This window comes from Aethina tumida, chromosome 1, assembly GCF_024364675.1.
Source record: "Aethina tumida isolate Nest 87 chromosome 1, icAetTumi1.1, whole genome shotgun sequence".
Classification (NCBI taxonomy): domain Eukaryota; kingdom Metazoa; phylum Arthropoda; class Insecta; order Coleoptera; family Nitidulidae; genus Aethina; species Aethina tumida.
In genome coordinates this window covers 72,503,400-72,530,395 of record NC_065435.1, presented here as the reverse complement: position 1 = coordinate 72,530,395, position 26,996 = coordinate 72,503,400, and the positions used below count along the sequence as shown (strand labels likewise).

The following is a 26,996-nucleotide window of genomic DNA, read 5'->3' as shown; positions in this document are numbered from 1 at the left end:
TTAACATTAACAAAGGTTGATTTAAATACGTAAAAACTATTAATTTTTTAAATACACATGCAAATATTACTTTACTGCTGAATCAGAGTGTTATGTTACATAAATTGCACATAAATTAAGTTTGTTACATATACACAATTCAGTAATATTAACTATTACATACCAAAGACTAACTATATATTGTTGTATTGTTGAATTAAGAGGACAACAATTTTTTGTGGTGTGAATATTAATACTCAAAATTGATATAACGCAATAAAAATAAACTTTATATTAATAAAACAAATATTTTTTCTTAAAATAAAAGTTTTATCACAAAACCAGTAGTGATGTATTTATTACGCAACCACGATTGCATTAAAATTACAAAGGACTGGAAAATAAATTAAATAGAAATCATTTGAAATAACTTCGATTTAAATACTTTTGGGAAAAGCTAAGGCAAATATATGTTTGGGAATTACCTTTACACCATAGACTACCGCATTACATTTTTTATTAATACACATTACATTGAACAAATAAAATTTTTATTGATTTAATTTTAATGTATGGTATGTATTAAAACTATTAATTGTGAACAGTCATTGGTACGACTTCACATTGCGACAGATTATCTAAAAAGAACAAACCAACACATAAAAATCAATACAAAAGAGAATATATTGTTTCATGGGGTGGTTTACCTGTGTTTACCCTTTTATATTTATTTTAACGAAAACCCTTAAATGTCACACAAGTAGAGTGAATAAATGTTTTAACTATACTATTTATAAATTATAAATTTATAACGTATTATAAAACCATTTTCTCACTTACACAAGAAAATAGGAAAGAATATATGTAAAATGTATGAAAATTCAGTTTTTAATGTATAAGGATATATACGTATATTATGATAGGGAAAATAATTAATATATAGTAATAATTAATATCTGTTATAGAATTTTACAACAAATTATGATAATATATAATATTTTCATTAATAAAAAATATTTTTCATTTCCCAATATATATCTTTATAGTTATATAAAAGTACCTAAAAATCGACAAATATATTAATTATTACTGCATATGCATGTTTCTCTCTCGTTAAAAATTCATCCCTTCATAATATATGTTTTTAAATAATAAAAAATAATTTTCACAAGATGCGTTTCAAATTCAATTTAAGAAAGCTAAATGTATATTTTACATTTATTATTTACTATTTTCTTTTATTCTATATTAATTTATATGTATGTCTTGTTTTAATTGCACTTTTCAAGTTTATATATTTATAGTGCATTAGCGTTCGTTAATAATTTTTATTTATTACAAATTTTACTGTAAATTATAATTTCTAATATACCTATAGATACATATTCGTAAATAATAAAATTTGACCCTCTTAATATACTTATAATAAGATGACATTTAACATAATTCTTTCTTTATAAACGTTTCAGTAATAAAATAATAAGTATTAAATAATGTATAACATATTTAAAATAAACAATATTCATTTTATTTTAAAAAATATGATGACGAAATTTGAAAATAAATATATTTTTTTAGAATTTTAACAACCAATAATAATATCAAAATAAATAAATTTTAAATAATTATCTCGAAAATGTAAATTTAGACATATATTAATTTTTCAAATAATAATCATTTTTTATAATTAAAATTATTTTGTTGAAATATATATCGACTGCTATATAAAAGTTGAGAATAAATATAAATTATTATTGAATATTCATTTTAATATATATTTTTATGGATCCCCTCACCCCAAAATTATATATTCTTCCTTTTACATTAGAAATAGGATTATTATCATATGTATCAATCTAAAATAGTATATGTTATAACGTATTTCAAATAAACAATATTTTATTTTAAGAATTAAAATATCGATAATATGATGTTGTACATTTAATAAAATTTGGAATTTTATCAACAAACAATAACAAATGTTTAGTAATCATAATTATATAATAATTATATTTCTATGCCCTTAAAGATTTATGTCAATTTAGAACTTAATTTTTATTTTTATTGTGTACTATTTTTAATATTATATATTAGTTATAATATAATTTAGTAAATTTATTTGTCGATAAAGTTATTGACATAAAAATTTTGTTTGTTAAATATTTTTAATAATTTAAAACTCACCACTCTTAATATATATGTGACATTTAATTAAATGTTTTATAGGCTTTTTAGTATTAAAATAAATGAGTTTTAAATAATGTATATTACGACATATTTTAAATAAACAATAATTATTTTATTGTTAAAAAATATGATGCCTAAACTGTAAAATTGTACATATATTAAATTACATGATTGAAATATTAATAACTTTATATTTAATAATATATTTCACACAACTTTTAAGTTAGTATTTGTAAAAAGTTCAATGTCAAATTAAATAAAGCAGAATTAATAAATGAGATAATAACTATAAATATTTACAACAAAATAATCAGAAACTAAACATATGCGCGGAGCATAATAAAAATATACGTGGTCTCACACACACAAAAAAAATATATTAAATATGAATATAAAATAAAATAAAATAAAAAATGTAGTGTGTTTTGGGGAGCACAGGATTGAGAGAGCGTCCCGTCCCGGTCGCGGGGATCCAATTAAATCCGGAGGGTATTTTGTGCATTTTAGAAAGAGGGGGCAGCGGCGGAATAAATCAATAAACGCGGGCCACCACACGGTCCTGGCCCCCCCGGTCTGGGGACTCGTCGTCGACGGCACGGATGGAAGGGCGCGGGCAGTAAGTTTGCGAGTGCCGCAAAGGAAGGTGGCCCGGCCCGTTTTTCGCCCGTTTTTCCTTGCTGGTTGCGGCGTCGTGCTATCCCGTCAAGGACACAAGGTAATTTCACGACGTATACAAAACATCTATCAACACGAATCCGAATTTTGTGCCGTTTCCCGCAACACGGACCGGATAAAAACGTCCATAAATCCGACGCACAACAGGCAGTGTTTGTTGTGGATGGTGCGTTGAGGTTAGCTTCGGTCGCATTGTGTACGCTGGTGTATATTTTACGGGGTGTTCAGTAATGGTGACGTAAAATGCCAATTGTCTACGATAATTTTATTTAATAATTCGTTGCGGCGTGGGGAACTGGTCGGGGTCATGTATCGGTTAAAGTCGAGAATAAATGTGTAAAAATAAACTTGCATCGAGTATAATTAAACACAGTGCATTTATTTTTAGTTTTTTCGATTTATAAAATTTTTAATAAATATATATGTAATTAATTTTTATTTTTCATATGTAAACGTAACGACCACTTTAGTAAATCAAGAATTTTTTGAAATATTGTGTTTTTAGTTTTTTTTAAACCTAATCATATTTATTCTGTAATATTATAACATTAAATTAATTCATTAAAAATAGTTTTTCTTTAATTGTGAATTTACCTGCTTTAAGTTTATTTTAAGAATATTTTACCTTTTCTATAAAAATATAAATAAAACATAAAAACGTACAAAATTATGAAAGTTATAAATTTTGATTTAGTTAAAATTGTACTTATTATTAACTTGTAATTTATATAAGTTACGTAATTATTATATAAGAAACCTACAATTAAATTTGTTTGTGTGTGAAAGTACATGTGCAATTTTCTATTAGAACTGTATTTTTAATATTAATCTTCGATGCCTATGAAATAGATCCATACATTTAGTTAATATTATTAAGATAATGGAGTAAAAATTAATTATAAACCAGGAAAATTACGGCTAATTTAATTAAATTCCTGAGCATCGATAAAATAATTGGGTACTCAAGCGGATGTATGTAGAACAAAATATAAAAATCTATTATTTTACATCAATTATTGTTTTCAACAAACAGTTTTGTTTTATACTTTAGAAATTTCCACGAATACATTGGGAATAATTAATGCATGAAAATAATATTAATTAAATTTTATTACAGTTATAATTAATTACCAATATGGTTAATATTATATATGCATATGGAAATTTATAAGGGAATATATAACTTTTGTTCCAAATATTGTACATATGGCTCAAATACAATATTATATTTGAAATATTTATTACGGAGTTTTAATTTTATGATTTAATACATACATTAAATTTTAAAAATAACTTATCGTTGCTTAATGATTAAAGCCATATTTCATAAAACTTAAAATTTTACTAAAATATCTTGTTTCGTCTGTAAATGTTAACGTTGCAAATATTATGAATAATAGTAGGTTCTAAAAATACATACATTAACATTTGAAATTTTTTTATTTAATATTAAACAAATTATAAACTAATACGTATTAAATTACAAGCAAATTTTATTGCACTATTTTTGATGCCTAGTTTTAATTAGTCACTTGTAATATTTATATGAGTAACTATATGAGTTCTAAAAATAGAAATAAATACAAACAATACAAATAAATTCTGATCATTTTTACGAATATTTAAATTATCATACTTATTATAATTTTATGAATTATGTATTTATTGCTGCTTTAAAAGGCGAGTTGATATTGCTTAATCGAAATACTTTGTTTCTGAAGTATGTTAAAAAATAATATCATAGAATATTGAACATAAAATATTGAAAATATCTTCAATGTTTTATTTTTCGTTATCATTCTATAGTTGTATAATGTATATATTGATGCACTATATTTACTTCCTAGTCGAGGGGCCACGGTGGGTATATTTTTGCGATATTTTTAATTTCATTTGTGGAGCTGTAATTAACAGATTATTTATTGATGTAATATTTCGTTTAATTTGAAACAGTTCAAGCAGTTTTCATGCGTCTTAAATGATTTATTAGTCAGCTTTTAATAATTTTAAAATTACAACATTAATAATATTAATTGATATTTATTGCACTATTATATCAGTAATTTTTCTCGCAGAGGCGGAAATAATGAATAATAATAAAATTATTACCTACATTACATACCGAAGTTAAAGTTTAATGATTCATTAAATCACATCAGAAACATTTTGAACGTAAAATAAAAAATGTAAAAATATTTAGATGAAGCCCCCCAAGTCGGCGCGACTGCTGACCTACCGGCACCTAGAGAACTTGGCGGACATGCTCAAGACCCTGCTGGAGGAGGAACAACTGACCGACGTGACCCTTCACTGTAAGGACGGCAGCATCAAAGCCCATAAGGTCGTTCTTGCCGCCAGCAGTCCGTATTTCCGCAGAATCCTCGTCGAGCACAAGGACAACGTGGCACTCGTAATGCACGGCATTTCTAGAGAACGACTGAAGAAAATTATCGAGGTTATTTACTATGGATGTGCAGAGATTAACATTGACGCGACGAATGTTATGTGCGAATTGGTTGATGAGTTAGATCTTACCGGAGTTGTCGTTGTTAATGAGAACGTAAGTTGATTGTCGATTATTTGGGGTCAGATTAATTCATGGTTTGCAGAATGAGAAAGATGATAAAGCTAACGGTCATGGCAGAGACACCCGGTTCAAAGGTCAGAAGAGGGTGACCGTAGACTTCAACGAAAGTTCTCCGAAGCCGGCCAAACAAACTAAACAACAGAGCGTTGACAGATTACACGAATGCTCCAAATCGGGTAGGTTGTTTACTATTTATTTACGTGTAATTTATCGAAACTATTAGTTATTATTTTGTTTTTTAGACAACGGAAGCGCATCCGACTCCAATAATGAACCGTCTGATCCAAATGACTTGTATACAGTGTCCAAAGAAGAAATTATTACTCCTAAAATCAGTGAAGTGTTAAGTTTTCCCCCTGGAATGAAAATGTCTTCATGGGACAAGAAGCCTAGAAAATTCAATTGTGATTTATGTCCCAGCAGGTAATTGTCAAATTCTATCGAGAGAATAATTAAAATAATTTCATATTCATTTAATTTTAAAATCGTTTCAGTTTCAAGAGAGCATCACATTTAACCAGACACCAGTTAGTACACACCGGTGAAAGACCGTTCGCCTGTAAATATTGTGATAAAGCATTCTCCAGACACGACAAATTGAAACACCACATCAGAAAGAATCACGACTTAGACCCGGATTATGTACCTAATGAACTACTAAGAAATTCCACTTATGTAAGTCACAAATATCAAATCACAATTATCAGATTTCTAATATCAGTTAATACAGAGCATTGGCACAGTTGGAATTCCATCACCTACAATGCACGGTAGCCATTATGAGCCGAATTACGACGATGATAACAAAGTGTATGCTTCCAATTACCGAAAAATTCGACCTAAAATGGAATTCAGTGTTGATGGAGTGGCGACGATTCCTCTTGTAGTAAAATCCAATGCAACTTCCACCCCTGTTACAAGCACAAATAGTTCCGGTAATAGTTTCAATGGGTCGGCGTCTGGACAGAAAAAACGCGGAAGGCCTAGAAAATATCCCCCAGGTAAAGAATATTAAATTTCATTTGATTTTTGTTTAATTGAAATTATTTAGTTCCCCCGCCATTGATTAAGAGACCGAGAGGACGACCACGATTGAATCCTATAGGTGATTGTTTTAATCAAATCAAAATGGTCAGGGTATTAATTGGATGGGCCTTTTTTAGTTCCTTCTAACAATCCTTCAATTCACTCGCGTCAGAACTATGACTACACCAACCTACCATTCGGAGATTTGGAGTTTTTGACGAAGCCGCTACACGATGACTTAGAACAGCCAATCATGGAACCCCTGGTTGAAATCAAAACTGAGGAGGGTGAACAAGATACAACTACTCCTAAAATAACTAACGTCTGCACAGCATCTGATAGGAGCTGTGACAACCTGATAATACCGAAAACTGAAAATATCAGTTCGGATTTGTTACCAGAAGTTACCATCACATTAGAAGAATCTGGTATGAAAGATGATCAACCTAAAGTAAATACAGAAAGTGAAGAAAAATCCCAAGAAACTATAACGGAAGAAGAAAATAGTGCACAGGAAGAATCAACATCAACTCAGAGCAATATCGACTTCCTGAGTGGTATTGGTTTGACAGCAAAAATAGGAGAATGTACGGTTACAATATCAGACCAATAAGTGTTGTTCTGACGTCAATGTACATAGTCTTAACAAAATTCATCTTATATTACCGATGTACTGTCGAAGACACTAGAAAAATTCTTTAAGCTTTAATGTAGTTTACGATAAAGATTAAATTCAAACTCATAATCATAAATCACGTCACATCGCAGCTAATAATTGGGAATTGTTGAGGTTTGAGGCAAAAATTTATTTTTGACCACAAAGAATCAAGAGTTTTAATTATTTCTATTGAAAAACAAATGTTTTTGCATTTGTTTTTATATTGTATTGAAAAAATTTATATTTATTTATTGTGACTGATTTTTATGTTCATACTTATGTATATATATATATAAAATTATCTTTATATTGTCCTCTGTTAATGGATTGAGTTTGTTGTTTGGTACAAAAACAAATTACTATGAATTTATTAAATAAATTTTCATATGTGACAAGATTGTAAAAGCACTTAACTAATTTTATTACTTTGTAATATTTGATCCTAGAAACATGTATTTATTTTTGTAAATATTGTGACTACGTCTATTTTGTATTAAAACATAAAATATAATACTATTGTTTTATTATTTCTTAAAGAAAAATGTTTTGGTTGGTTTAATTATATCATTACAGTGGTATACAAATTTTAATTTTATGGATGTATAAATATTTTGTTGCATATTGTACAGTAAATCCGATGCACTAAACACGGAAAAATATCATTTTTAGTTTATCAATCACTTACATTGTTATGTACATAACAATATTAATTCAAATTCCATAAAATTTTTGTCGATTTTCCTCCAGTTTCATCATTTAAGTTTTTTTTTTCAATAATTAATTAATTAAGTTGCAAGTATTAAAATAACAAGATCATATAAAAAGTAAAATTAAAATAAAGAAAATACTAGGATTTAATTTATTCCTAAAATGTATTAACTGTTTAGATTTGAGCTTTAATGTTTTTAGTCTGTACATTTTGTCTAAGGCGTGCCCTGAATCTATATCTTCTCTCTATTTCATTTATACCAGGATTATTTGATAAAAAACTAAAAGGCTGAGAACTATAAACATAGACATTGAGAATAGTTCCCTGAAATGCTTCTGAGTGAACTACATTCAAACATTAATAACATATATATTTAATCTTTAAAGCTTTAAAGGTTTGTAATTGAATAAACTATCTGTTGAAAATATGAAATAATTTAACCACTTTTTTGAAATATAATTTATCTTTGACCATTTTGAGGGCTAGTACTAGTAAGCAAAATCATAAAGGAAACTAAAAGGAATTTTATATAAATAACTGTTTAAAATTAAATATTGGATCTACTATGATATCTTTTGATATTAATTATGTAATACATCATTAACAAATATAATATAAAACTTTTAATAAATTATCGTATTGTATTATGTTTAAACGATTATAAAAATTTTGATGAAGATAAAAATACGAGTGTCCTCGCAAATATGGGTCGTACGAAACATTGTACTCCTGAAGAAAAGCGCATAATTAATTCTTAATTTGCCAAATCGGCAGAAAACCTACGTATTTATTGCTTTTGTTGTTCTGAATGTTACAGACATGTTAAAGGGATTGAAAGAGAGACACTGAAAGATCCGTAAATGACGAAACAAAAATAAATAGTTTTGGATCTGATGGGAAAGAGTATGTATGTAAATGAAGAAAAAAAACGGGTACTTTTTTTTGGAACAAAGAGGGGAAAATCTTAATAGACGTAGTCCTGGTGGAATTCGGAGGCAGTGTCGAATTCTCACCGACTAAAAATCTCTCTCCGGGCATTGATCCGAGGAACATAGCCAAGAGAGACACATATATGAAAACTTATATATAGATGAAAAAGGACATATATGGATGCCAGCCCCCTGTCAACTGAAATCGGAAGAACAAGACCAATCAGTACTCTGTTGTAGGTCTATAATGCTCTCTATGTATAAAAATAACATGACAAAGGAAATTTATATGGAAATACTGAAAATAGTTATGGTTTATTATGCCGAAATGAATATGCCTTTAAAGTGGATTTATCAATCGGATAATGATGCGAAATATACAACTTGGGTAGTGAAGTAGTGGTTCGTAAAAAATAAAAATAATGTATTACCCTAACCGACGCAATCGTCATACTTAAATCCCATAGAACATTAAAAAAAAAAATTGTGGGAAGATACAAAGTATTAGATTAGATTAATGTATTAGAAATTAATAGACTCTATCCAAATAAATATGCACCTGTCATTAAAAAAGGAAGTGTTTCTACAATGAACTAAAGTTTAACTTTAGATATAAAATAAATGTTTACTCTTATTGTATTGTCCAAGCTAATTTGTATTTCATAATTCAATTATTGTATAAGAACGTTATGTTAAGGTTTTAAATATATATTTCATTTCATTTATAATAAATGTTTATATATATATAATATTTTAATTTAGAATCTGTGTCTGTAGAAAACATATTTGATATACATATACAATATGGAAATGTTGGTTGCATACTTAAACATGATTCCAGATTTGTATATTTAAAAATTCCCTATTATTAAAATTAAAACATTTCTTTTCTGTTGTCTGTATTTTTATGTTTTTCATGCCATTTTTATAAAATTATATGCTTTTGGTTGAGGACCCTGTCAAAATTGTCTTAATCATAGAACACCAAAACCCACAAATTATATACACTTGACCAAACACTAACCTCAATCTTTTTGAACACATGTTTAAGTTGACGCAGATTGAAAACTAAAAACATGACTAGATTTGCAAGGGCTAAAGGTTCCAAGGCTTCGAATGAACGTGTGCCTGAAGAAGCCACCTCTTGGAGTGAAATGAAAGAACAATTAGAGCAGAAAAATAAGGAAATTGAGTTCAACAAAAAGTTAAATGAAGTAAAGCAAAGAAGAGATGCAACGTACAAATCGTTTCTACAAGAAAAAGAAGCTGAAGAGTTGAAAAAAACTAAATGGGCTGAATTTCCAGGCGTATCAAAGGCTCCAAATAAGTCGAAGGTGAATAATAAAAAACTGAAAGAGAAAATCAACTTGGGTATTAAAAATACTCCGGAATTGAGCAAAAGAGAATTTCCCAAGGAGGGAGATTATAATACTGATGAAATTGAGACAGATGAGATTGGTAGTGATAATGATGAAGATGATGAGGAATTCATTGGTTTAAAAGCACAGTTGGATAAGATTTTAGATAGTTCAAAAAATGGAGAAACACCAACAACTCAAGGTCAGAATATTAGAAAAAATATCAAAGCAACACAAAAAACAGAGACTCGAGAAGAAAATGATGATGATGATGGCAGTGATGCTCCACCAGAAGAAACCAGTTCGAAAGTACCAATAAAGGAAGTACAAGTGAAAAAACCCAAACAGAAAAAGAAGCTCCTTAAAATTACAATTAACAAAGATAGTGAGCAGAAAAAAATATTGGCTGAAGATGACAAAAATTTAGAAGTTGAGCATGACAAAGAACTACCAGAAGGACAATCTGAGGTAGTAGGTAAAAATATTGAAAAGAAAAACAAGAAACAAAAAAAGGGGAAGAAAGAAAAGGAGCAGTTGAAGTTACAGACTCAAGAAAATGGGGAAAAATCTACTGAAAATAGTGAAAATTCAACAGTTACTACAAATAAAAAAAGAAAAGCGGAAAATGATCAAAATAATGAAGAAAATAATGCAGAAATTGGTGTTAGCTCAAAGAAGAAACAGAAAGTATTGAAAAAACCAGAAGATCTGACTGAGGAGGACAAAGCCAAAATTGCAAAGAAAAGAGCAAAGAAATTAAAACAAATGGAAAGGAGAAAACTAAAAAAGCTAGAGCTGAAAAAAGAAAAAGAGGCTCAAGAAAACAATTCTGAATCATTAGAAAGTAATCCAATCAATAAGACAAATGGTACTACTACTGAAAAGAAGAATAATAAAAATGCTACTACCAACAAGAAACCATTTGATAGGTTCAATAAAAACACAAAAAATCAGAAATCTGGTAAAATAAGGGACAAAGAAGAGCATCCAAGGAAAAAGCCACTGCTCCCTACTAAAATGATGATAAATGGAAAGGAAGTAGATGTAGACTATGTTGATGGCTTCCCTGTGAAAAAAGAAGATGCCATGAGACTTAAACAGTTAAGGGGGGAAATGATCAGCAAAGGTTTGCCCAGGAGTGAGATAAATGCTGCACTGAAACTAGAAAGGCGGAAAGCTGAAAAAGCTTTTGCCAGAGAAAAGAAGAAGGTAATATATACTTCCAAATATATGGATTATGTATATTAATTATTAAAACAAAAACTTTCTTCAACCTAATATTAAAAATAATGTTTAATTTCAGGTGTGTTTCCATTGTCGCAAATCTGGCCATAATCTCTCTGAATGCCCGGACTTGAATAAAAATCAAATTGCTCAAACATCAGGTTCTGGAATCTGTTTCAAATGCGGATCAACGGAACACACTCACTTTGAATGCAAAGTGGTCAGGGGTCAGGATTTCAAGTTTGCGTCTTGTTTTATTTGTAATGAACAGGGCCACATTGCCAGACAATGTCCAGACAATGCGAGGGGTTTGTATCCTAAAGGTGGTGCGTGCAAAGTTTGCGGAGACGTTACTCACTTGAAAAAAGATTGTCCAAAGTATCAGGCACAACAGCAGAGGGATGGTGACAATATTCATTTGGAGACGTTTGGCGCTGGCAATCCAGACGATTTGACCAATAGTAATGGGTTTAATGGCAGTTGGAGTAATAAGCATAAACCCAACAAGATTATTAAGTTTTAAATTATGATATGTATATATTTATACAAAATATAGTTTTATGTTCTAAATACGATTTATTGACCAGAGGAATTGAAATAAACATAAATCTATAAGAATTAGGAAATAAAATGTTGGTTTATAATAAAAGTTTGTATTTCCTATTATAACTTTGTGTTTTATTAATGGATATGGGATTTACTATCAGACAGTATAATATGTTTAATCAATCAACGTTAGAATGAATAGAAATATTTGAAATTCCCGCATTAATTTTGATTTTAGACCATTTTAGAGGTTAGGTTTTAGCCGACGTAACCTATTAAAAATAGATAAACACATTGTATTAAAATTAGTTTATCTATAAGATTCACAATTGCGATGTTTTCCTAATAATACTTGCTTAAATAGTGTACTCCATTGGGTTTGAAAAACATCCAAAAAATGTCATGACAGAGAACGGAAACAGATCGTATATGTAACAGCAGCAAAAATAGAATTCAACGAAGTAAACAACCAGTTTCACGTAACTATTACAATTAGAATCAACTGATAATTGAACACAATCAGTCTAACAATATCTGGAGCAATGGTCTCCATTCATCGATTGACTGATGAGCCAACAGAGGCTTGGAAGGAGATTTCCAAGACACAGAAAGTGTTCAAATTAAATGTGAAAATACCAACCAAACCCGTGGAGAAAAATAAAGTTAGATTTGTTTGCATGAGTGATACACATTCTCTTATACGGAATATCATGTTTGATATACCTGATGGGGATGTTTTCATTCATGCTGGTGACTTCACCAAATGTGGCCAAAAAGATGAAGTCATACAATTTAACAAGTGGTTAGGTATGTGCAGTTTTGTTTCTATACCAATATTTTTGTTAAATATTGCAAATATATGTTTTTTTTTTATTTTAAAACTTTTATTTTATGAATTGCCTCATTTTTTAATATTCATTGATAATATGCAATTAATGTTTTTGTTTTTAATAAGTTAACTTGTAACCAATGATTATTAAATTATGTTTTAACTTACTGCTTTAATAATGCTTCTTGAATAATTCTCTTAGGAAATCTACCGCACAAGCATAAAATAGTGATTGCTGGTAATCATGAATTGAGCTTTGATAAAAAGTTTGCTAATATCTTCAAAAAGAAATTTGACGCCACTAGGAGGAACACAGACTGCAAGGATGAAGTTCCAAATTATGGAAACACAAAGGATGATATTTATGAGGCAGTTAATACAGAAAACATCAGGCAATATTTGACAAATTGTATTTATTTGGAGGATTCTGAATTAGAATTGTATGGAATAAAAATATATGGGACTCCTTGGTATAAATAAACCTTACATAAATTTACATGAAATAATATATTTATTGTTATTTTAGGCAACCAGAATTTGGAAACTGGGCCTTCAACTTAGAAAGAGGTGGAGAGTGCTTATCAAAATGGAATATGATACCTAACAATATTGATATTTTAATTACACATACACCTCCATTAGGTCATGGTGATCTGGTTTGTTCAGGTGTAAGAGCTGGATGTGTGGAACTGTTGACCACAGTGCAACAAAGGGTGCAACCCAAATATCATGTATTTGGTCACATTCATGAAGGTTCACACAACTATTGCGCTATTGATCATCTTATTAACTTATTTTTTGTAGGATATGGTGTAACATCAGATGGAAAAATAATTTTTATAAATGCTTCAACATGTGACATAAACTATATCCCAAATAATTTACCAGTAGTATTTGACATGCCTGTACCAGAAGGCTATAAAAAAGATTAATTTCTGATTATCCAGTGATACAATTTCTTAATTAATTAGTTTAATTTATTTATTTTATTTTTGTATTATAATTTATTAGCATAATAAACGTTTTTTATGTATTACTATGGTTTTATTGTTTTTAAACCCCCAATTTATAGAAATAAAAATATTTCTGCGTTGTTGTTACCACTGTCACATCAAACTTCTTCATTAAAAGGATTTTTTACATTTGTAAATTAAATGTGTGATGAAACTTATTTAAGTTGACTAACAATACTAGCTAAAAATATTATAAATGTGAGTTATGAACTTAATTATTTTAATAATTATCTTGAAATATAAACAAAATAAATTGTAATATTCCAATGGTAAAATAATGGTTGCACAGAAATGATGAGTTTTCTACTATTAAAATTTTATCTGTCACTCTTATTCATAGAAATAATTAAACATATTATTTTTTTATATCATATAATATTTTAATGCTTAATGAAGTGTAGAAGATTAATGGACTTTTTTAGATCAATACTATATTTATACTAGTACAAAATTATTGTTAAAAGTACAATTTTCACAGAATATATTGGGTCTATAGTATTTTCTATAAATGTTTACAAGCTATACTATATATGTAGTATAGCTACACCCATATATATATGGGTGTATATATAAAAATGATAACACATAGATTCAGTGGCTAGACTTAATTGTTTTTGGTGTATAGTTTGGGGTTGAGAGAGAGAGAGAGTATTCGTATAGAATATACAGGGTGTTTCATAACTTATCCTTACTCTACAAAAGTTGTAAGGTTTGTTACAAACTTTAATATTTTTATCTCGTTCTTTTTATTAGAATTTTTTTAAGAAATTAACTTGATTAGAAGTGCATATCTTTTTAAAAAATTTCGGATAAATTATGAAATACCCTGTGTAAAATATAGAATATGTTGATCTGTATAATTTTTAAAACCAATCACCAGCAGTATGGCCAGCCGTGGATCCGCATGCAGTTTTTAGTATTAGTTTTTTATTATTTTATATTTATCTGTAAATAATATTAGGATAAAATTTTGGAGCCGGTTGTTTCAATATAATTATATGAAATAAATAATATAACTACAATTTTAAAATAAACAATGATAATAATATAATAAACAATAAATATTTATTTATTGTTAAATTAATTGTAAAAATATATTTTATAATTATTAAAATAATCTTATACAATAAAATAATTCTGAGAGAAATACTATGATTTTGATTTCAAACACAATTGTTTTAATTAACTAAGCGTCTTGGTAATATCAATATTGTTCACCGTGCAAATTGTTCATTAAATTCTAAATTATTTAAAACAAATGTAGTGCATGCATATGCATATTTCAAAAACATAATATATTTGATCTAACTATTAGAAATAATTATATAGTTACATAAGTAAGTTAAAAATTAACAATATATTTGTAGGAACATTATTACAGATATCTTATTACGCATTTTGTTTGGAAAATAAAATAAGAATAAACTTTTATTTTATATCTAAAGTGTGGAAAATAATATTCAATTGTAAAATTACGGGTAAATGTTAAACATTAATACTTATTTTTATTTCATTACTAAACAAGATAATGAAGATAACTTCATTTGTTAAGTGTTGTTTACTTAAAATTGTAACAATGACACATTTAAAATGCTTTAATATGTTTGCAATGAATGATTTCGCTATTAAAGAGTATGAACCTTTCTTCTGGAGTGGAATGTTTCGCACGACCCATGTTTGCCATCAAATGGCTCATCAAAATCATCAAATTGCTTATTAAAAGTAAATAAATGAAAGTAATCTAATACAAATGTTCAATTTAGGAAACAAAAAAATTATATAATTTTAGTTGAAAATTATTGTGTTTTCATTGTTCATAATAATTTGTATTGGGATAAAAATGGTTATTTATTTAAAATTTGTCTTCAGAATTTTTGTTTACCATTGTCATTAAACATGTAAAATGGTTTAATAACATTTAAACAATTAATATAAAACATTTGTAAGATTGGTTAATATGTGTTAAATAGGATATTTGATGGAAAAATTCAATTTCAATCTGTTAATAATGTTCAAATTTATAAATTCTTTTAGATTATGCTCGAAATTATTAATAATAACGCAAACGTTATGTAGTATGTATATTGCTTATTTGTTAATTATAAATAAATATGTATATATAAATTTGTAAATTTTCTTATATATTGTTTATATACATATTTTAAACAACAATTTATATAATTTTACATTAAAATTACGTCTTTGTTCCACAATAAAAAAATCCGAATTATATTTAATAATGCATTTATTAATGAATTCAAGTTAATAAGTAAAGTTTCGGTTTAATATTTAAACATTTTATTAGTAAATTTTAATTTTTACGCAAATTACTTGTATTAACATCTATATTTTAAATCACCACCATTCGAAATTCTTTCTTGGGTAACTGATTTATGGTATATTTTTATTATTACAGGGAATCAAAATTATCAGAAATATAAATAAATAATCGACTCTCATTGTTTTAACTATTGAAAAAACATTTTTTGTCATTACTAGAATAAATAAAAGTATTTAAATATACATTTTCGAAAGTATTTGATACTAAATAAAATAACTCTATAGTATATTTTTGAATAAATTTAATACTTTACTTGGTTAAATAAAGTCATACGAATTATTTACATTGACAAATATTAATCAAAGTATTCAGAAGTAATTTTTTGGAAAGGATTGATATTTTACTTGGATAAGTTGGGAGAAAGAGATTTTCGGTCGCCTACAAATTATCGAAAGTACTGATACTTAACTTGAATAAGTAAAGTCGGGAGAAAGAGATAGTCGGTCACCTATAAGTTATTGAAAGTATTTATATTAAGTCCTGACCCGGAGTCACAGTACCGATAAACTCTAATTAGGTAGTCTGGCGGCAGCAGTAGTTGGGTTTGAAATTGAGGGGTGCACTGATTATCTGTACGTTTAACGCAGTAATCATGAAATGAACTCTGATGATGTACAGTGATTATTGAAATAGAACCTTTGTTAATTCTTTGGTGTTAAGTAAAGAACAGTAAATAAGTAGAGTTTAAAATCCATGAAAGTATTAATACTTTATCTTTCAAAGATACTTAAGGAACAAATACAAATAAAAGTATTTCAAAGTGTTCTTTCTTTAACTAAAACATTTAGGGAAGATTTGTTTATTTTCTCATCGATTCGACGGATAAAAGTACTATAGAAAACGTGGACTATTTTGGTGACTTTGATGGACAAATCTTGAACTGTGATGACCCAACCAACCACTGGAGAGACAATAAGGCAACAGGGAAAAGGCATTAAAGGTAACAAATAATAATTGAATTACCAATTAAACAATAATATTAATTGAACGTTTTTGATTATTTTCAGGTAGGTCCAGAACGAGACTAGTTAACTGGGCAACTGGCAACGCAAAGTAAGTTATTTCTGGTTCTTTTTTCGTCGTTTGCTGCCTGTTTGTCATTGCGTTTGTCAATTATTTTACTAAATATTTGCGGAAGGTAGAACAAATTGCTGTTTGCTCCATTACATTTTATTTATTACTTTCCCAATGGAAAGTTTTCGTAAAGCTTTTATTGTTTTATGTGTCCTTTGGGTAATGTACTCCGACATTCTCTTTCAGTCTACATAAATAAAGAAAACTTTGTTTTATTTCCTATTTCCCCCTATTTATTCCTTTTCCACTAAATTACAGATTTATTTTGATTAATTAATAAAAATTTTACATCTTAATGTCATAAAATGTTTGTTTTTTAGGTCCTTTAGATCATCTAATCAGATACTCTCTTTCAGCTTACATAAATAAAAAAAACTTTATTTTATTTTTTACCTTCCTATTTATTCCTTTTCCACTAAATTACAGAATTATTTTAATTAATTAATAAAATTTTACATCTTAAGTATCATATAATGTTTGTTTTTTATGTCCTTTAGGTCATTTAATCAGATATTCTTTTTCAGCTTACATAAATAAAACTTTATTTAATTTGCTGTCCATATAATTATTCCTCTTCCATTAAATTACATAACATATTTATGTTAATTAATATAAATTTTACATCTTATGTGTCATAAAATGTTTGTTTCTTATGTCTTTTACGTAATCTAATCAAATATTCTCTTTCAGCTTACATACATAAAATAAAATTTGTATTATTTTCTATCCCCTATTTATTCCTTTTCCACTGAATTACAGATTTATATTGAGCAATTAATAAAAGTTTTACATCTTGTGTATCGTAAAGAGTGTTGCTTATGTTTTTTAGGTCATTTAATCAGATCTTCTCTTTCAGCTTAAATAAATAAAAGTAAATTTTGTTTTATTATCAACTGATTCATCAATTTCGCTTTACTATACGTTGATATTTTTGTATAAATACGTACATTTATTGTAATAAAAGTGTAATCTTATGTCATTTATTGTATTACGCTCTACAAAACAGTCGAATCCCGATGTGTACTGATTTTAATAAATATTTTAAATTTATCCATTAAAGTCATAAATTTTGAAAATGTTCTTAAAAATTTGAGTTTATTTTGATACAATGACAGTTCCTAAGTTATGTCGTACCTTTTGTTTTGGAATATATTTCCTTCTATTCAAGTGTTTCACAACAATGTTGGGGATTTGCACCGAGTTTCATATTTCCAAGTTTATGTGGTATTATAAGAACACTTGTTTGCTTCGCGGCTGATATAAACATGTGGATCCACGGCAGTTGCGTTCCGATTCAGTAAGCGCACCGTCCAAAGGAGTCCAAAATAAGTCGGTCTGCTGAATGGCTACACTGATCACCAGTATGATCCAAACATTCATTGACTAGCCCAGATGAGGTTTTCAGAGGTTTATATTCTAACAAAAACGAACATATCAATGGTCAAGTTCACTGTTCCTAAATAGTGGTTATGCGTTTACTCGTTATTGAACCAATCATTTCGAACTCACGAATTCTTGCGTTAATTAAATTATTGCTATAGATAGTATAGAATGTTGTAAGTATTGTATTTTCGGTAAATCTAACACACAAAAATTACATTTTTTTCAATGTAACCCTATATGTTGACTTAATTGTTCCAGGTTACCATAAGTTTATAATTATTCTAACTCTTTCAATTTCTAGCCTAACAACTTTTAATTTTTAATTTTAATTAAATTCCAGAAAAACTATTGGTTAACCAATGATAGCACTTGTTTTAGTCATTTATGTTAGCTTACGTCATCATCTTCACCGATGGACCGATGCGACGGGCTCACATCTATTTAGACTATTTTGTTTTGTAAACAAATCTGAAGGATTTGTTTATATTTGATAATCGGGGCAGTTTTTAAGAAAGAACCGGGCAGTCAAGCTTTAGATGTCGAGGATTAAACTACGTTTGTTGTAATAAAGCGTATTATTGTGAATTTAGTGTTTTAATCAAACTAAAAAGACATGTGTTTATTATTACAATATCTTTTATTTTTCGACAATTCTCAAAAAAACTAAATATTCTAACCAAATTACAATTATTAATTTGGACATGTATCATCAAACTCCTTTATTAATAGTGAATAATCATATGTATAGATTAAAGGTGCAATAAAGCCTCCAAATTCTTCGACACCTTTGTGATACAAACCGACTCCTTGTATTGGTGATGACGTTGTTACCGGTTGACTATCTAAAAATGGTACTGTAGTTTGTGCAACATCTTTTTGTAAATCTGTATTGGTGAATTTTATGTAGACATCAGTTTTAATTTTATTTCGTCTCCGTGGCGCTTTTATTGGAATATCAGGTGACTCAAGCTTCAACTCAGAACTAAATGGAATATTGTTATTAGGATTTATTATATAAATATCTTTATGAAATACCTTTGTATTTTATTAATTTTCCATTTAGAAAAATGCTTATTTAATTTGCCTGTTATAATGTTAAATTTGGTTTGACGCATTTGTAGTTTCAAATGACCATCTATTAAGGTAAATCCCACTCCTAGCAATTTGATGTTTGTTTAGTACGGATTTCTGACGTATTGTTGTGAAATATAAATGCGGAAAATGATAGTATAAATTTAATTAACTCTATGTAAAACACTAAAACAAAATAGAAAATAGAGATTTAATAGTTACCTGTAACTACACATTCAGGATCAGTTTGTAAGTGATCTAAATCTATTGTCCTTGAATCAAAAGTTAATGTATGATAGTCTTTTTGAGGATGGATCTTTCTATCTGTAATTTTAAACTCGTCTAGAGCTTTCCATGTTTTATTAAATACAGTAATATTGCTGGTTAAAATTCCTTGTTCTATCATCAAATGGATTAGTTTGTGTTTTTTGACAATCTTAATCCCAGTAACAATTCTGTAACATAATGTTATAATAATTTTATTTATTTATTATTGTTTCTCACTTATTCTGTGATATATCTGAAGTAATTTTATGTAAACTAAAGTATCTGTCCGATAATTTGTCCGCTTCGTCACAGAGGCATATGCAGTAATCGCACTTAAGAAACCATTTTTTATATGATTCCACGAAACATTTATTTTGAGAACATGTCCGCAAATTTCCCAAATTCTTATTTTCAGATTCTATGAAGTCATATCGCCTTAGAGAATGTTGTGGCTGAAATTTATATTTTTAAAAACAAGTCTTTATTGTATTTAGAGTTTAACCCACCGAAGGACAAATATGAAAAGATCTATCAAGAAATTTACAATCTATCACTTTACCCTTACAACTTCTTTTCTCGCATTTACTTGGGTTAATATTTGTTTTTGAAACCTGCAACGCATTACATGACTTTATGCATAAACCGCTAGTTAAAGTTTCTTGATTTTGAACGAAACCTTGAATCAGTCTTGTGATTTGTTCGTATGTCTGTCCTAAAATCAAATACATAGTAAACATTTAAAATTATTCGGCTCATTTTTATACAGAACCTTCTTTATAGTATATTCCGTTGTCAAACCAATATAATCGGTCTTTATTCGCCAGTGTTTCTTTATATATTTTTTTATAATCACAAAATCTCTGCTTCGATTCCATATATAAGTAGTTAATTTCTCGAGCATAGTTAGTAGCTTAAAAATAATTTATTATTATTATTAAACCGGTGGTTTATATCTAAAAATTAATTAATTAAACAATGTTTTCTTAAGAAATAAACACCTTCGTTCACTTGAAGATAGTCATAAGAAAATCTCAAAATTAACTCTGCTTTTGTCTCAGTAAATGCCATGATTGTGATAACATCATTATAAAATGATTGTTCTGACTGTCTGTATTGATGTACATATTCCCAACTCTAAAATAACAAACAAAAAAGTCAAAATATTTTATTTTGCACACTATTGTTACCTCCTGAGCTTTCCACAAATCCTTAATATTTGACATAAACACTGTACCCTTCTTATCTATTAAATAACTATGAAGAAAATTAAGACGAGATTTAATTGATGTAGGTTGAAAACTAATTGCATTTTTCGCAAAATCAGTAATAGTAAATGCCTCAAATTTAACATTACTCTTATATTTGATAAGGTCCTCGTACGCGTTGTTTATATCTGTTATGTGTTCTCGTATTTCGTGCCATCTCAACTCTTTGCGTATTTGGGTACTGATATTTTGTAGAGCCTGTTCGATTTGGTCTAATGCTGAAACATTTAAGAATAAAATCTTGTAATATAAAAATAAAGACAACTTACTTTCACGTACATCATTTATATAATTTTTAAATTCTTTATTTATATTTTCTATTTGATTTGAAATTTTATCAATTTTATTTGATGATTCGATAAAATTTCTAGCAAACTTTAAGACTTCCCATGAATGTCTTGCAATTTTTAGTGCAAGCAGCGGATTGGATTGACACAGTTGTACACTTAAGGCGCAAATTAACAATATTATTGGACTTGTCTTCATTTTATTTCAACTGACAAATTTACACTGATTACTATGTATAAAGTATTTAAGCAATAGATAAATGATAATCTTGATACTAAAATTTGTGAGATTAGATTTAGTAGTACATTATTTTAAACTTTATAGATATTAAAAAACATTCAACGAAATATGTTATCATTATAAAACTTGAATGATGAATTATAAAATTACATTATCATATCGTGTATAATAATTTTAATTTTAACTTGACTTACTTTCAAATGTTGTTGTTGATAGATTATTAAATTAAATTATTGCGAAAATATTTATATGAATAATTTTATTTACTATTTTTTTTTAGTTTTGTAAGTTAATTTTTCATTTTTATAATACACAAGTAAATTTTATGACTTTTAAAGTGTATTAAACGAGTAGTAATTAAAAAAATATTATGTGATTTGCTATTTATTAGCGAAACAAAAAATATGTGTCTAACATGTTTAAAGCATGAGATGATATAAATATGTAATTTATATTAGGTATTTAGTATGTACTGACGTAATTTGCGAATAGTATTTGACATGCACACTTCCGCGTAGGCCAATAATAAAAAAATATAAAAATTCAAAAAATGATTGTCATCATAATACAATAAATAATTTATATTTATTGAAGTAATAAACTTGTATATTATTACTATATGTATTATTTATCGTATTATCAGTAACAATTTTACCATATTTACCATATCGATTGATTGATCATATTGACTGAACATTATTATTAATATTATAACTGTATAAAATATAGAATATGTTGATCTGTATAATCAGACACGCAAAAATTATATCAAGATTTATTTTATAAATTACACAACCTGTATATATTTTTAAATAAACAGATAAGATACATCTTATCTTATATATTATATTTTTACTTTTTGAATCAATCAATTGTCAATCCCAATAAATATTTGTGAAATGAATTTGACGTGGTTACTACTTTTTATAACACTTTTAAACTTAACCTTTCTAATTGAAGGGTTCAGTGTTTTAGCAACTATAAAAAATAATATTGAAGTATTTGACAAGGTTTTAAACGAAACAGTTAAAAGCAATTTAGACTTTCCCAACCTCAGTACAGTATTTAAAAAACGAGCAGAAGAAAGAATTATTAATGAATTAAAGACACTAGATGCAACAATATACTTAGCTAATACTGCCTTAAGAACCGGTAAGTAAATAAAAGTAGTTGTTTTTTTGCTACATATTAAAATATATATGTTTTAAAGAAAAACACAATATTTTTCAAATTATTGAGAATTTGGACATTGCCATAAGGGATGAATTGAAATTCAATGATTTAAAACGATACATACTATACATAGATCAACAGTACAATTATATACTGAAGAATATTAAGCGAAGAAGATATGAATCATCAGCAATAATAGATTTTTGCACACAGTCTCTAAGCCACAATACAAATTCAGTCGAACGTTATATGAGAAATATTCATAGTTTTATAACAGCGAAAGACAATGGGCTACTTTCTAACAAAGTAAACTTCTTTGACAAGAAATCAGTAAGTTTAAATTTATTTTTTCTCGAATAACATATATTTGTTTCTTTATTTTAGAAAAATGATGTGTACAGAACATTTAGTTTACCGGCAGAAGAGGTTTATTTCGATATATTCTACGCCTGTTTTGCGGCACAAATGAAAGGATTTGTTGTAATGCAATTTTCGTATTATTATTTAAGATTACATGAGAAAGGTATTAAGTACTATTGTAGTTCGTATTTGTTTGTTTATATACATATTTCATTTTAGGGACATTTGAAAGTGAAATTAATCTTCTAAGAAAACAAAATAATAAATTTTTTAAAGAAATTTTACATGAATTTTCAAACAATATCCAATTTCATTCACATTATGAATTATGGAACGATACAATACCAGCATCAGACAAACTAGGTTTGTTTCCAATAACTTTGGAATACAATTATTTTAATTCATTTTAATTTTTTCTAGGCATAACATATGATGTCATTTCTAAACTGTTACAGGGATTCATTCAAAATGAAGAATCATTAAGTGATAAAAATTCTTGTTGGAAAAACTGTGATGATTTTACAGTTACAAAAGTAAAAAATTTTAAAGGCACAAAATGTGATAAAAAAAGTTGTAATGGCAAAGTCTTAAACTGTCAATTCATTTCTAATACTTTAAAAATATGTCCATCTGTAATATGTAAACATAAATCAAAATAACAATTTTTATTGGTTCTTATTTTAGAATAAGAATTCTTTAAGAAGATATGAGTCAATTAATAATATGGGATCAACTTCATTATGTCCTAATAGCCAATGTTCAGCACAATACTTTAGACATTTCTTAGTTAAATGTGACTATTGCTTTTGTATTTGCGATGGTACAGATAAATATTCTGATAGATACATAAGCCTTCTTCCAGTATTTGCCAACGTTACAGCGAATAAGTATAGTTGTTGTGTATGTTGATTGTTTAAATTGTAGATATAACAAAAAATATTTAAATTTTAGGGTAGTAACTGGAGTACGTCTGGTTAAAAAAAATCGTGTATTTTTTATACAAATTCAAGAAGGAGAATTGGGAACATATGGTGCGATTTCCAATAGAAATTGGGTTCCTGTTGAAGACGTAAATGTAACCAATCGTAGTTTTAAAAATAATATACATTATATAACATTAAATTCGAATAGAAGGTCTTTAAATTTGAAACCAAAAATATTGAAAGATAACTATGTAGTTACGGGTAGGTATTATTGATTGGTTATTTAACAATATTTTATTAATTGTAATACAATAATGGTATTAATTAATATAAAAATATGTATAAATATTATCTATTGTTTGTGGCAGGAATCAAATTTGAATTTGTACATAATCAGATACAACTGAATGTTAGAGGTACATTTTACAATGCAAGTAATGGGCAATTAATGGAAAATAAGCAAATATGGTCAGAACCTGCACAAGTAGGGTAAGATTCTTTAAATGGTAATGATCTATTTGAACAGTTCAATATTTCAGGAATGAACTTATTCTGGATAAACCCGACGTCCCGACCAAGGACAGATTAATTATTAGTAATAAAGATTTACGAAAAAGAACTGATAAAGGAAATAACTTTGTTAAGTTTACTCATAGTGATATTGAAAAGGATGTGGCCCAAACGACTATTCCATATATTGATACACAAGAAGTTACTTCAACTTTTGGACTTCTTCAAGGTGTTGGATTGATACACAAAGGAAACAAGGGGTTTGGTGGCTTTATAGCACCACTGTTGATAAACACCAATCCAAATAGTCTATTGAAGCAATTTTTAAAAGATACAAAGAATGATTATGAATGAGTTTTTATATTTTATTATATATGTATAATAACAATAAGTTCGCTTTATTTATAAAGTTAATATAGAATAGTTCAAGTAAAAATAATCATTATTATATATTTACATATGCAGTAGTGGCTATTATTATATTTAACTTATTAATCTGTAATAGAAGTATGAGTTGTAATACTTGAATTGGATGCCAGTGCTTATAATGTTTGTTTTTTCTGTTATTGTTGTATCCACTATGTAGCTAATCAAGTTAATTTTACTCTTTAATAAAATGTCTACATTTTTTATTCTTCGTTGGATAAAATTATAGTAACTTTACACTTTATAGTAGTTATATCAGTGATCCGTGTCAAGTGAGTCGATTATTTATCAGCGGTCTTTTGTTTACTACAATTATTTAATAATCATAATAGTCCTAGTCAAACAGTATCATGCCCAAGGAAAATTATAATTCAGTTTTACCAAGACCGAGAGAAACAAATAGAAATTACTAAGAGTTTACAACTAAATATACCAATCGTTTCCGAGCTTGTATAAAAATTAGAGACATAAGGTAAATGGTAACTACGAAAAATATTCAGCGAGTTCGCAAAACTAAAAAAAGTCGATAAATGGATAATTCGAATGTCAGAAAATATATCCTTATCGTCAACTCATTTGGAAGAAATGAGAGAAGGTTAGTAGGTGGGAGTTTTGTTTGCCTAAAGACCTGTAACGAAAACCCTGCTTCCTATTAAGATTATGAAAGCCCGATTTTGATTTGCTCACGTCCAGTGGATTACAAAACACTGGCGGGGTAGTTTCTAGAGATAATTTATTTTTAAATAGTGGTTTAGCTTATGTTAGATGTGCTACAGGGACAAAACTACACCATTATACCCAGTGTGAAATAGGTGGTGGTTAGTATGAGAATGCTTTTCTGCTTGTGACGTAGGTCTTCTATAGAAGAACACATGGACCGATTTATATACAGGGATATATTAAACGTTGATGACTAAATTCGTCATAAAAATTATACAAATTTAAATGAACTCTTCAAAGCAATTCATGAAGCTTGAAGAGCACGTGAGATCACGTTGATGACTAAATTCGTCATAAAAATTATACAAATTTTAACGAACTCTTCATAGCAACTCAGGGAGCTTGGAAGAATTTAGGCATGTCATATATTTAGAAATTGGTCGAGTCTATGCCGCAATAAAACATTATTCATTTAGTAAATAAAAATTGACACAATTAAAGTTGTGAAACATTTTATAGAATAAGAAAAAAAATTGCGGTTACCAAGCGAGCATTGAAGCCATGCATCATGCATAAAAGTGGCGTCTTCTCCTCTTTGCGCAGTAACACTTTCGTTCTCGATGAAGACTAACTCTTACAAGCTTCATAAGAAATTTCCCCCTTGCCATAATTGATCATCCACCAAACGGAAGACAAAAACGAAATTCGTTATAAATTATGTCTCCTTCGAACGGTTCACAAATTAACATTTACATTTCTCACTCTTCGAGTCTGCAGACCTGTCTCTCCATACGCTGGCGATACTAACACGCTAGTTTCTAGCGGTTTCGTGCTGTCCACAGCCCTCTTGTGTACAATTTATACCGCAAGCATGAGTCTATCCAATAGTCTACTCTAATCTGAAGTAAAGGAATAGAAACATGCAACAAGTAGTTAAATATTACCCTTACCTTTTTATGTGCAATCTGCATTAAAACATATGATTATTGTTTAATACCAATTATGAAGAGAAATCATGCTAAGATGAAAAACGATTCGAATACAATTGCTTATATAAACTTTGAAGATATTTTAAGTAATTTCGTGCTCGATAGAGTATTTACAGTGGTATTCATTAATTTAAAATACAATTTTAAAACTTCATATTGACATTTTTGAACAAAATAAATATTTGCAAATATAGTATGTTTACTTTCGAAAAACGTTATCCCAAATATGATTGCAAGAGCAATCTTATCTTATATTTGTCAACAAAAGTCTAGTTATAGTCGCACCTAAAAGTCTTTCTTTAAAAT

General features: G+C 27.9%; 5 protein-coding genes across 5 annotated transcripts; 4 read left to right on the top strand and 1 right to left on the bottom strand.

Annotated features, from left to right (window-relative positions):
* Positions 1–2,574: 2,574 nt before the first annotated feature.
* LOC109609266 (uncharacterized) lies at positions 2,575–7,623 on the top strand. The gene is made up of 8 exons (XM_020025906.2): positions 2,575–2,881; positions 5,042–5,401; positions 5,451–5,604; positions 5,671–5,851; positions 5,923–6,103; positions 6,159–6,429; positions 6,480–6,533; positions 6,592–7,623. Exons 2-8 carry the CDS (start codon positions 5,042–5,044, stop codon positions 7,065–7,067), a joined length of 1,677 nt encoding a protein of 558 aa, XP_019881465.1. The 5' UTR covers positions 2,575–2,881; the 3' UTR covers positions 7,068–7,623.
* Positions 7,624–9,770: 2,147 nt separating this feature from the next.
* On the top strand, positions 9,771–11,999 carry LOC109609265 (axoneme-associated protein mst101(2)). The gene is made up of 2 exons (XM_020025905.2): positions 9,771–11,317; positions 11,412–11,999. Exons 1-2 carry the CDS (start codon positions 9,827–9,829, stop codon positions 11,853–11,855), a joined length of 1,935 nt encoding a protein of 644 aa, XP_019881464.1. The 5' UTR covers positions 9,771–9,826; the 3' UTR covers positions 11,856–11,999.
* A 140-nt stretch (positions 12,000–12,139) lies between these two features.
* LOC109609271 (metallophosphoesterase domain-containing protein 1) lies at positions 12,140–13,740 on the top strand. Its single transcript, XM_020025913.2, has 4 exons — positions 12,140–12,685; positions 12,910–13,177; positions 13,234–13,460; positions 13,512–13,740. The coding sequence occupies exons 1-4, from the start codon at positions 12,421–12,423 to the stop codon at positions 13,637–13,639; spliced, it is 888 nt and encodes a 295-aa protein (XP_019881472.1). The 5' UTR covers positions 12,140–12,420; the 3' UTR covers positions 13,640–13,740.
* A 5,389-nt stretch (positions 13,741–19,129) lies between these two features.
* Positions 19,130–21,578, bottom strand: LOC109609253 (uncharacterized). Its single transcript, XM_049961719.1, has 9 exons — positions 21,391–21,578; positions 21,044–21,339; positions 20,855–20,990; positions 20,626–20,766; positions 20,363–20,568; positions 20,094–20,308; positions 19,812–20,044; positions 19,554–19,674; positions 19,130–19,500 (listed from the first exon to the last, which is right to left on the bottom strand). Exons 2-9 carry the CDS (start codon positions 21,077–21,079, stop codon positions 19,209–19,211), a joined length of 1,380 nt encoding a protein of 459 aa, XP_049817676.1. The 5' UTR covers positions 21,080–21,339; positions 21,391–21,578; the 3' UTR covers positions 19,130–19,208.
* A 1,286-nt stretch (positions 21,579–22,864) lies between these two features.
* On the top strand, positions 22,865–25,072 carry LOC126264314 (uncharacterized). The gene is made up of 8 exons (XM_049961718.1): positions 22,865–23,152; positions 23,207–23,345; positions 23,402–23,545; positions 23,603–23,814; positions 23,867–24,069; positions 24,134–24,366; positions 24,474–24,594; positions 24,645–25,072. Exons 1-8 carry the CDS (start codon positions 23,072–23,074, stop codon positions 24,967–24,969), a joined length of 1,458 nt encoding a protein of 485 aa, XP_049817675.1. The 5' UTR covers positions 22,865–23,071; the 3' UTR covers positions 24,970–25,072.
* The last annotated feature ends 1,924 nt before the right edge of the window (positions 25,073–26,996 follow it).

Excerpts from the sequence above, each read along its gene's own strand:
- LOC109609266 (XM_020025906.2), top strand. The coding sequence starts at position 5,042 with ATGAAGCCCCCCAAGTCGGCGCGACTGCTGACCTACCGGCACCTAGAG. Across the intron at positions 5,605-5,670 it reads ACACGAATGCTCCAAATCGG|ACAACGGAAGCGCATCCGAC; the intron begins GTAGGTTGTTTA and ends TTTGTTTTTTAG. Across the intron at positions 6,534-6,591 it reads ACCACGATTGAATCCTATAG|TTCCTTCTAACAATCCTTCA; the intron begins GTGATTGTTTTA and ends GGCCTTTTTTAG.
- LOC109609265 (XM_020025905.2), top strand. The coding sequence starts at position 9,827 with ATGACTAGATTTGCAAGGGCTAAAGGTTCCAAGGCTTCGAATGAACGT. Across the intron at positions 11,318-11,411 it reads TTGCCAGAGAAAAGAAGAAG|GTGTGTTTCCATTGTCGCAA; the intron begins GTAATATATACT and ends GTTTAATTTCAG.
- LOC109609271 (XM_020025913.2), top strand. The coding sequence starts at position 12,421 with ATGGTCTCCATTCATCGATTGACTGATGAGCCAACAGAGGCTTGGAAG. Across the intron at positions 12,686-12,909 it reads ACAATTTAACAAGTGGTTAG|GAAATCTACCGCACAAGCAT; the intron begins GTATGTGCAGTT and ends TAATTCTCTTAG. Across the intron at positions 13,178-13,233 it reads AAAATATATGGGACTCCTTG|GCAACCAGAATTTGGAAACT; the intron begins GTATAAATAAAC and ends TTGTTATTTTAG.
- LOC109609253 (XM_049961719.1), bottom strand. The coding sequence starts at position 21,079 with ATGTCAAATATTAAGGATTTGTGGAAAGCTCAGGAG. Across the intron at positions 20,991-21,043 it reads ATTTGTGGAAAGCTCAGGAG|AGTTGGGAATATGTACATCA; the intron begins GTAACAATAGTG and ends TTGTTATTTTAG. Across the intron at positions 19,501-19,553 it reads AAAATTAATAAAATACAAAG|TTCTGAGTTGAAGCTTGAGT; the intron begins GTATTTCATAAA and ends TATTCCATTTAG.
- LOC126264314 (XM_049961718.1), top strand. The coding sequence starts at position 23,072 with ATGAGAAATATTCATAGTTTTATAACAGCGAAAGACAATGGGCTACTT. Across the intron at positions 24,070-24,133 it reads GCCAACGTTACAGCGAATAA|GGTAGTAACTGGAGTACGTC; the intron begins GTATAGTTGTTG and ends TTTAAATTTTAG. Across the intron at positions 24,595-24,644 it reads TCAGAACCTGCACAAGTAGG|GAATGAACTTATTCTGGATA; the intron begins GTAAGATTCTTT and ends TCAATATTTCAG.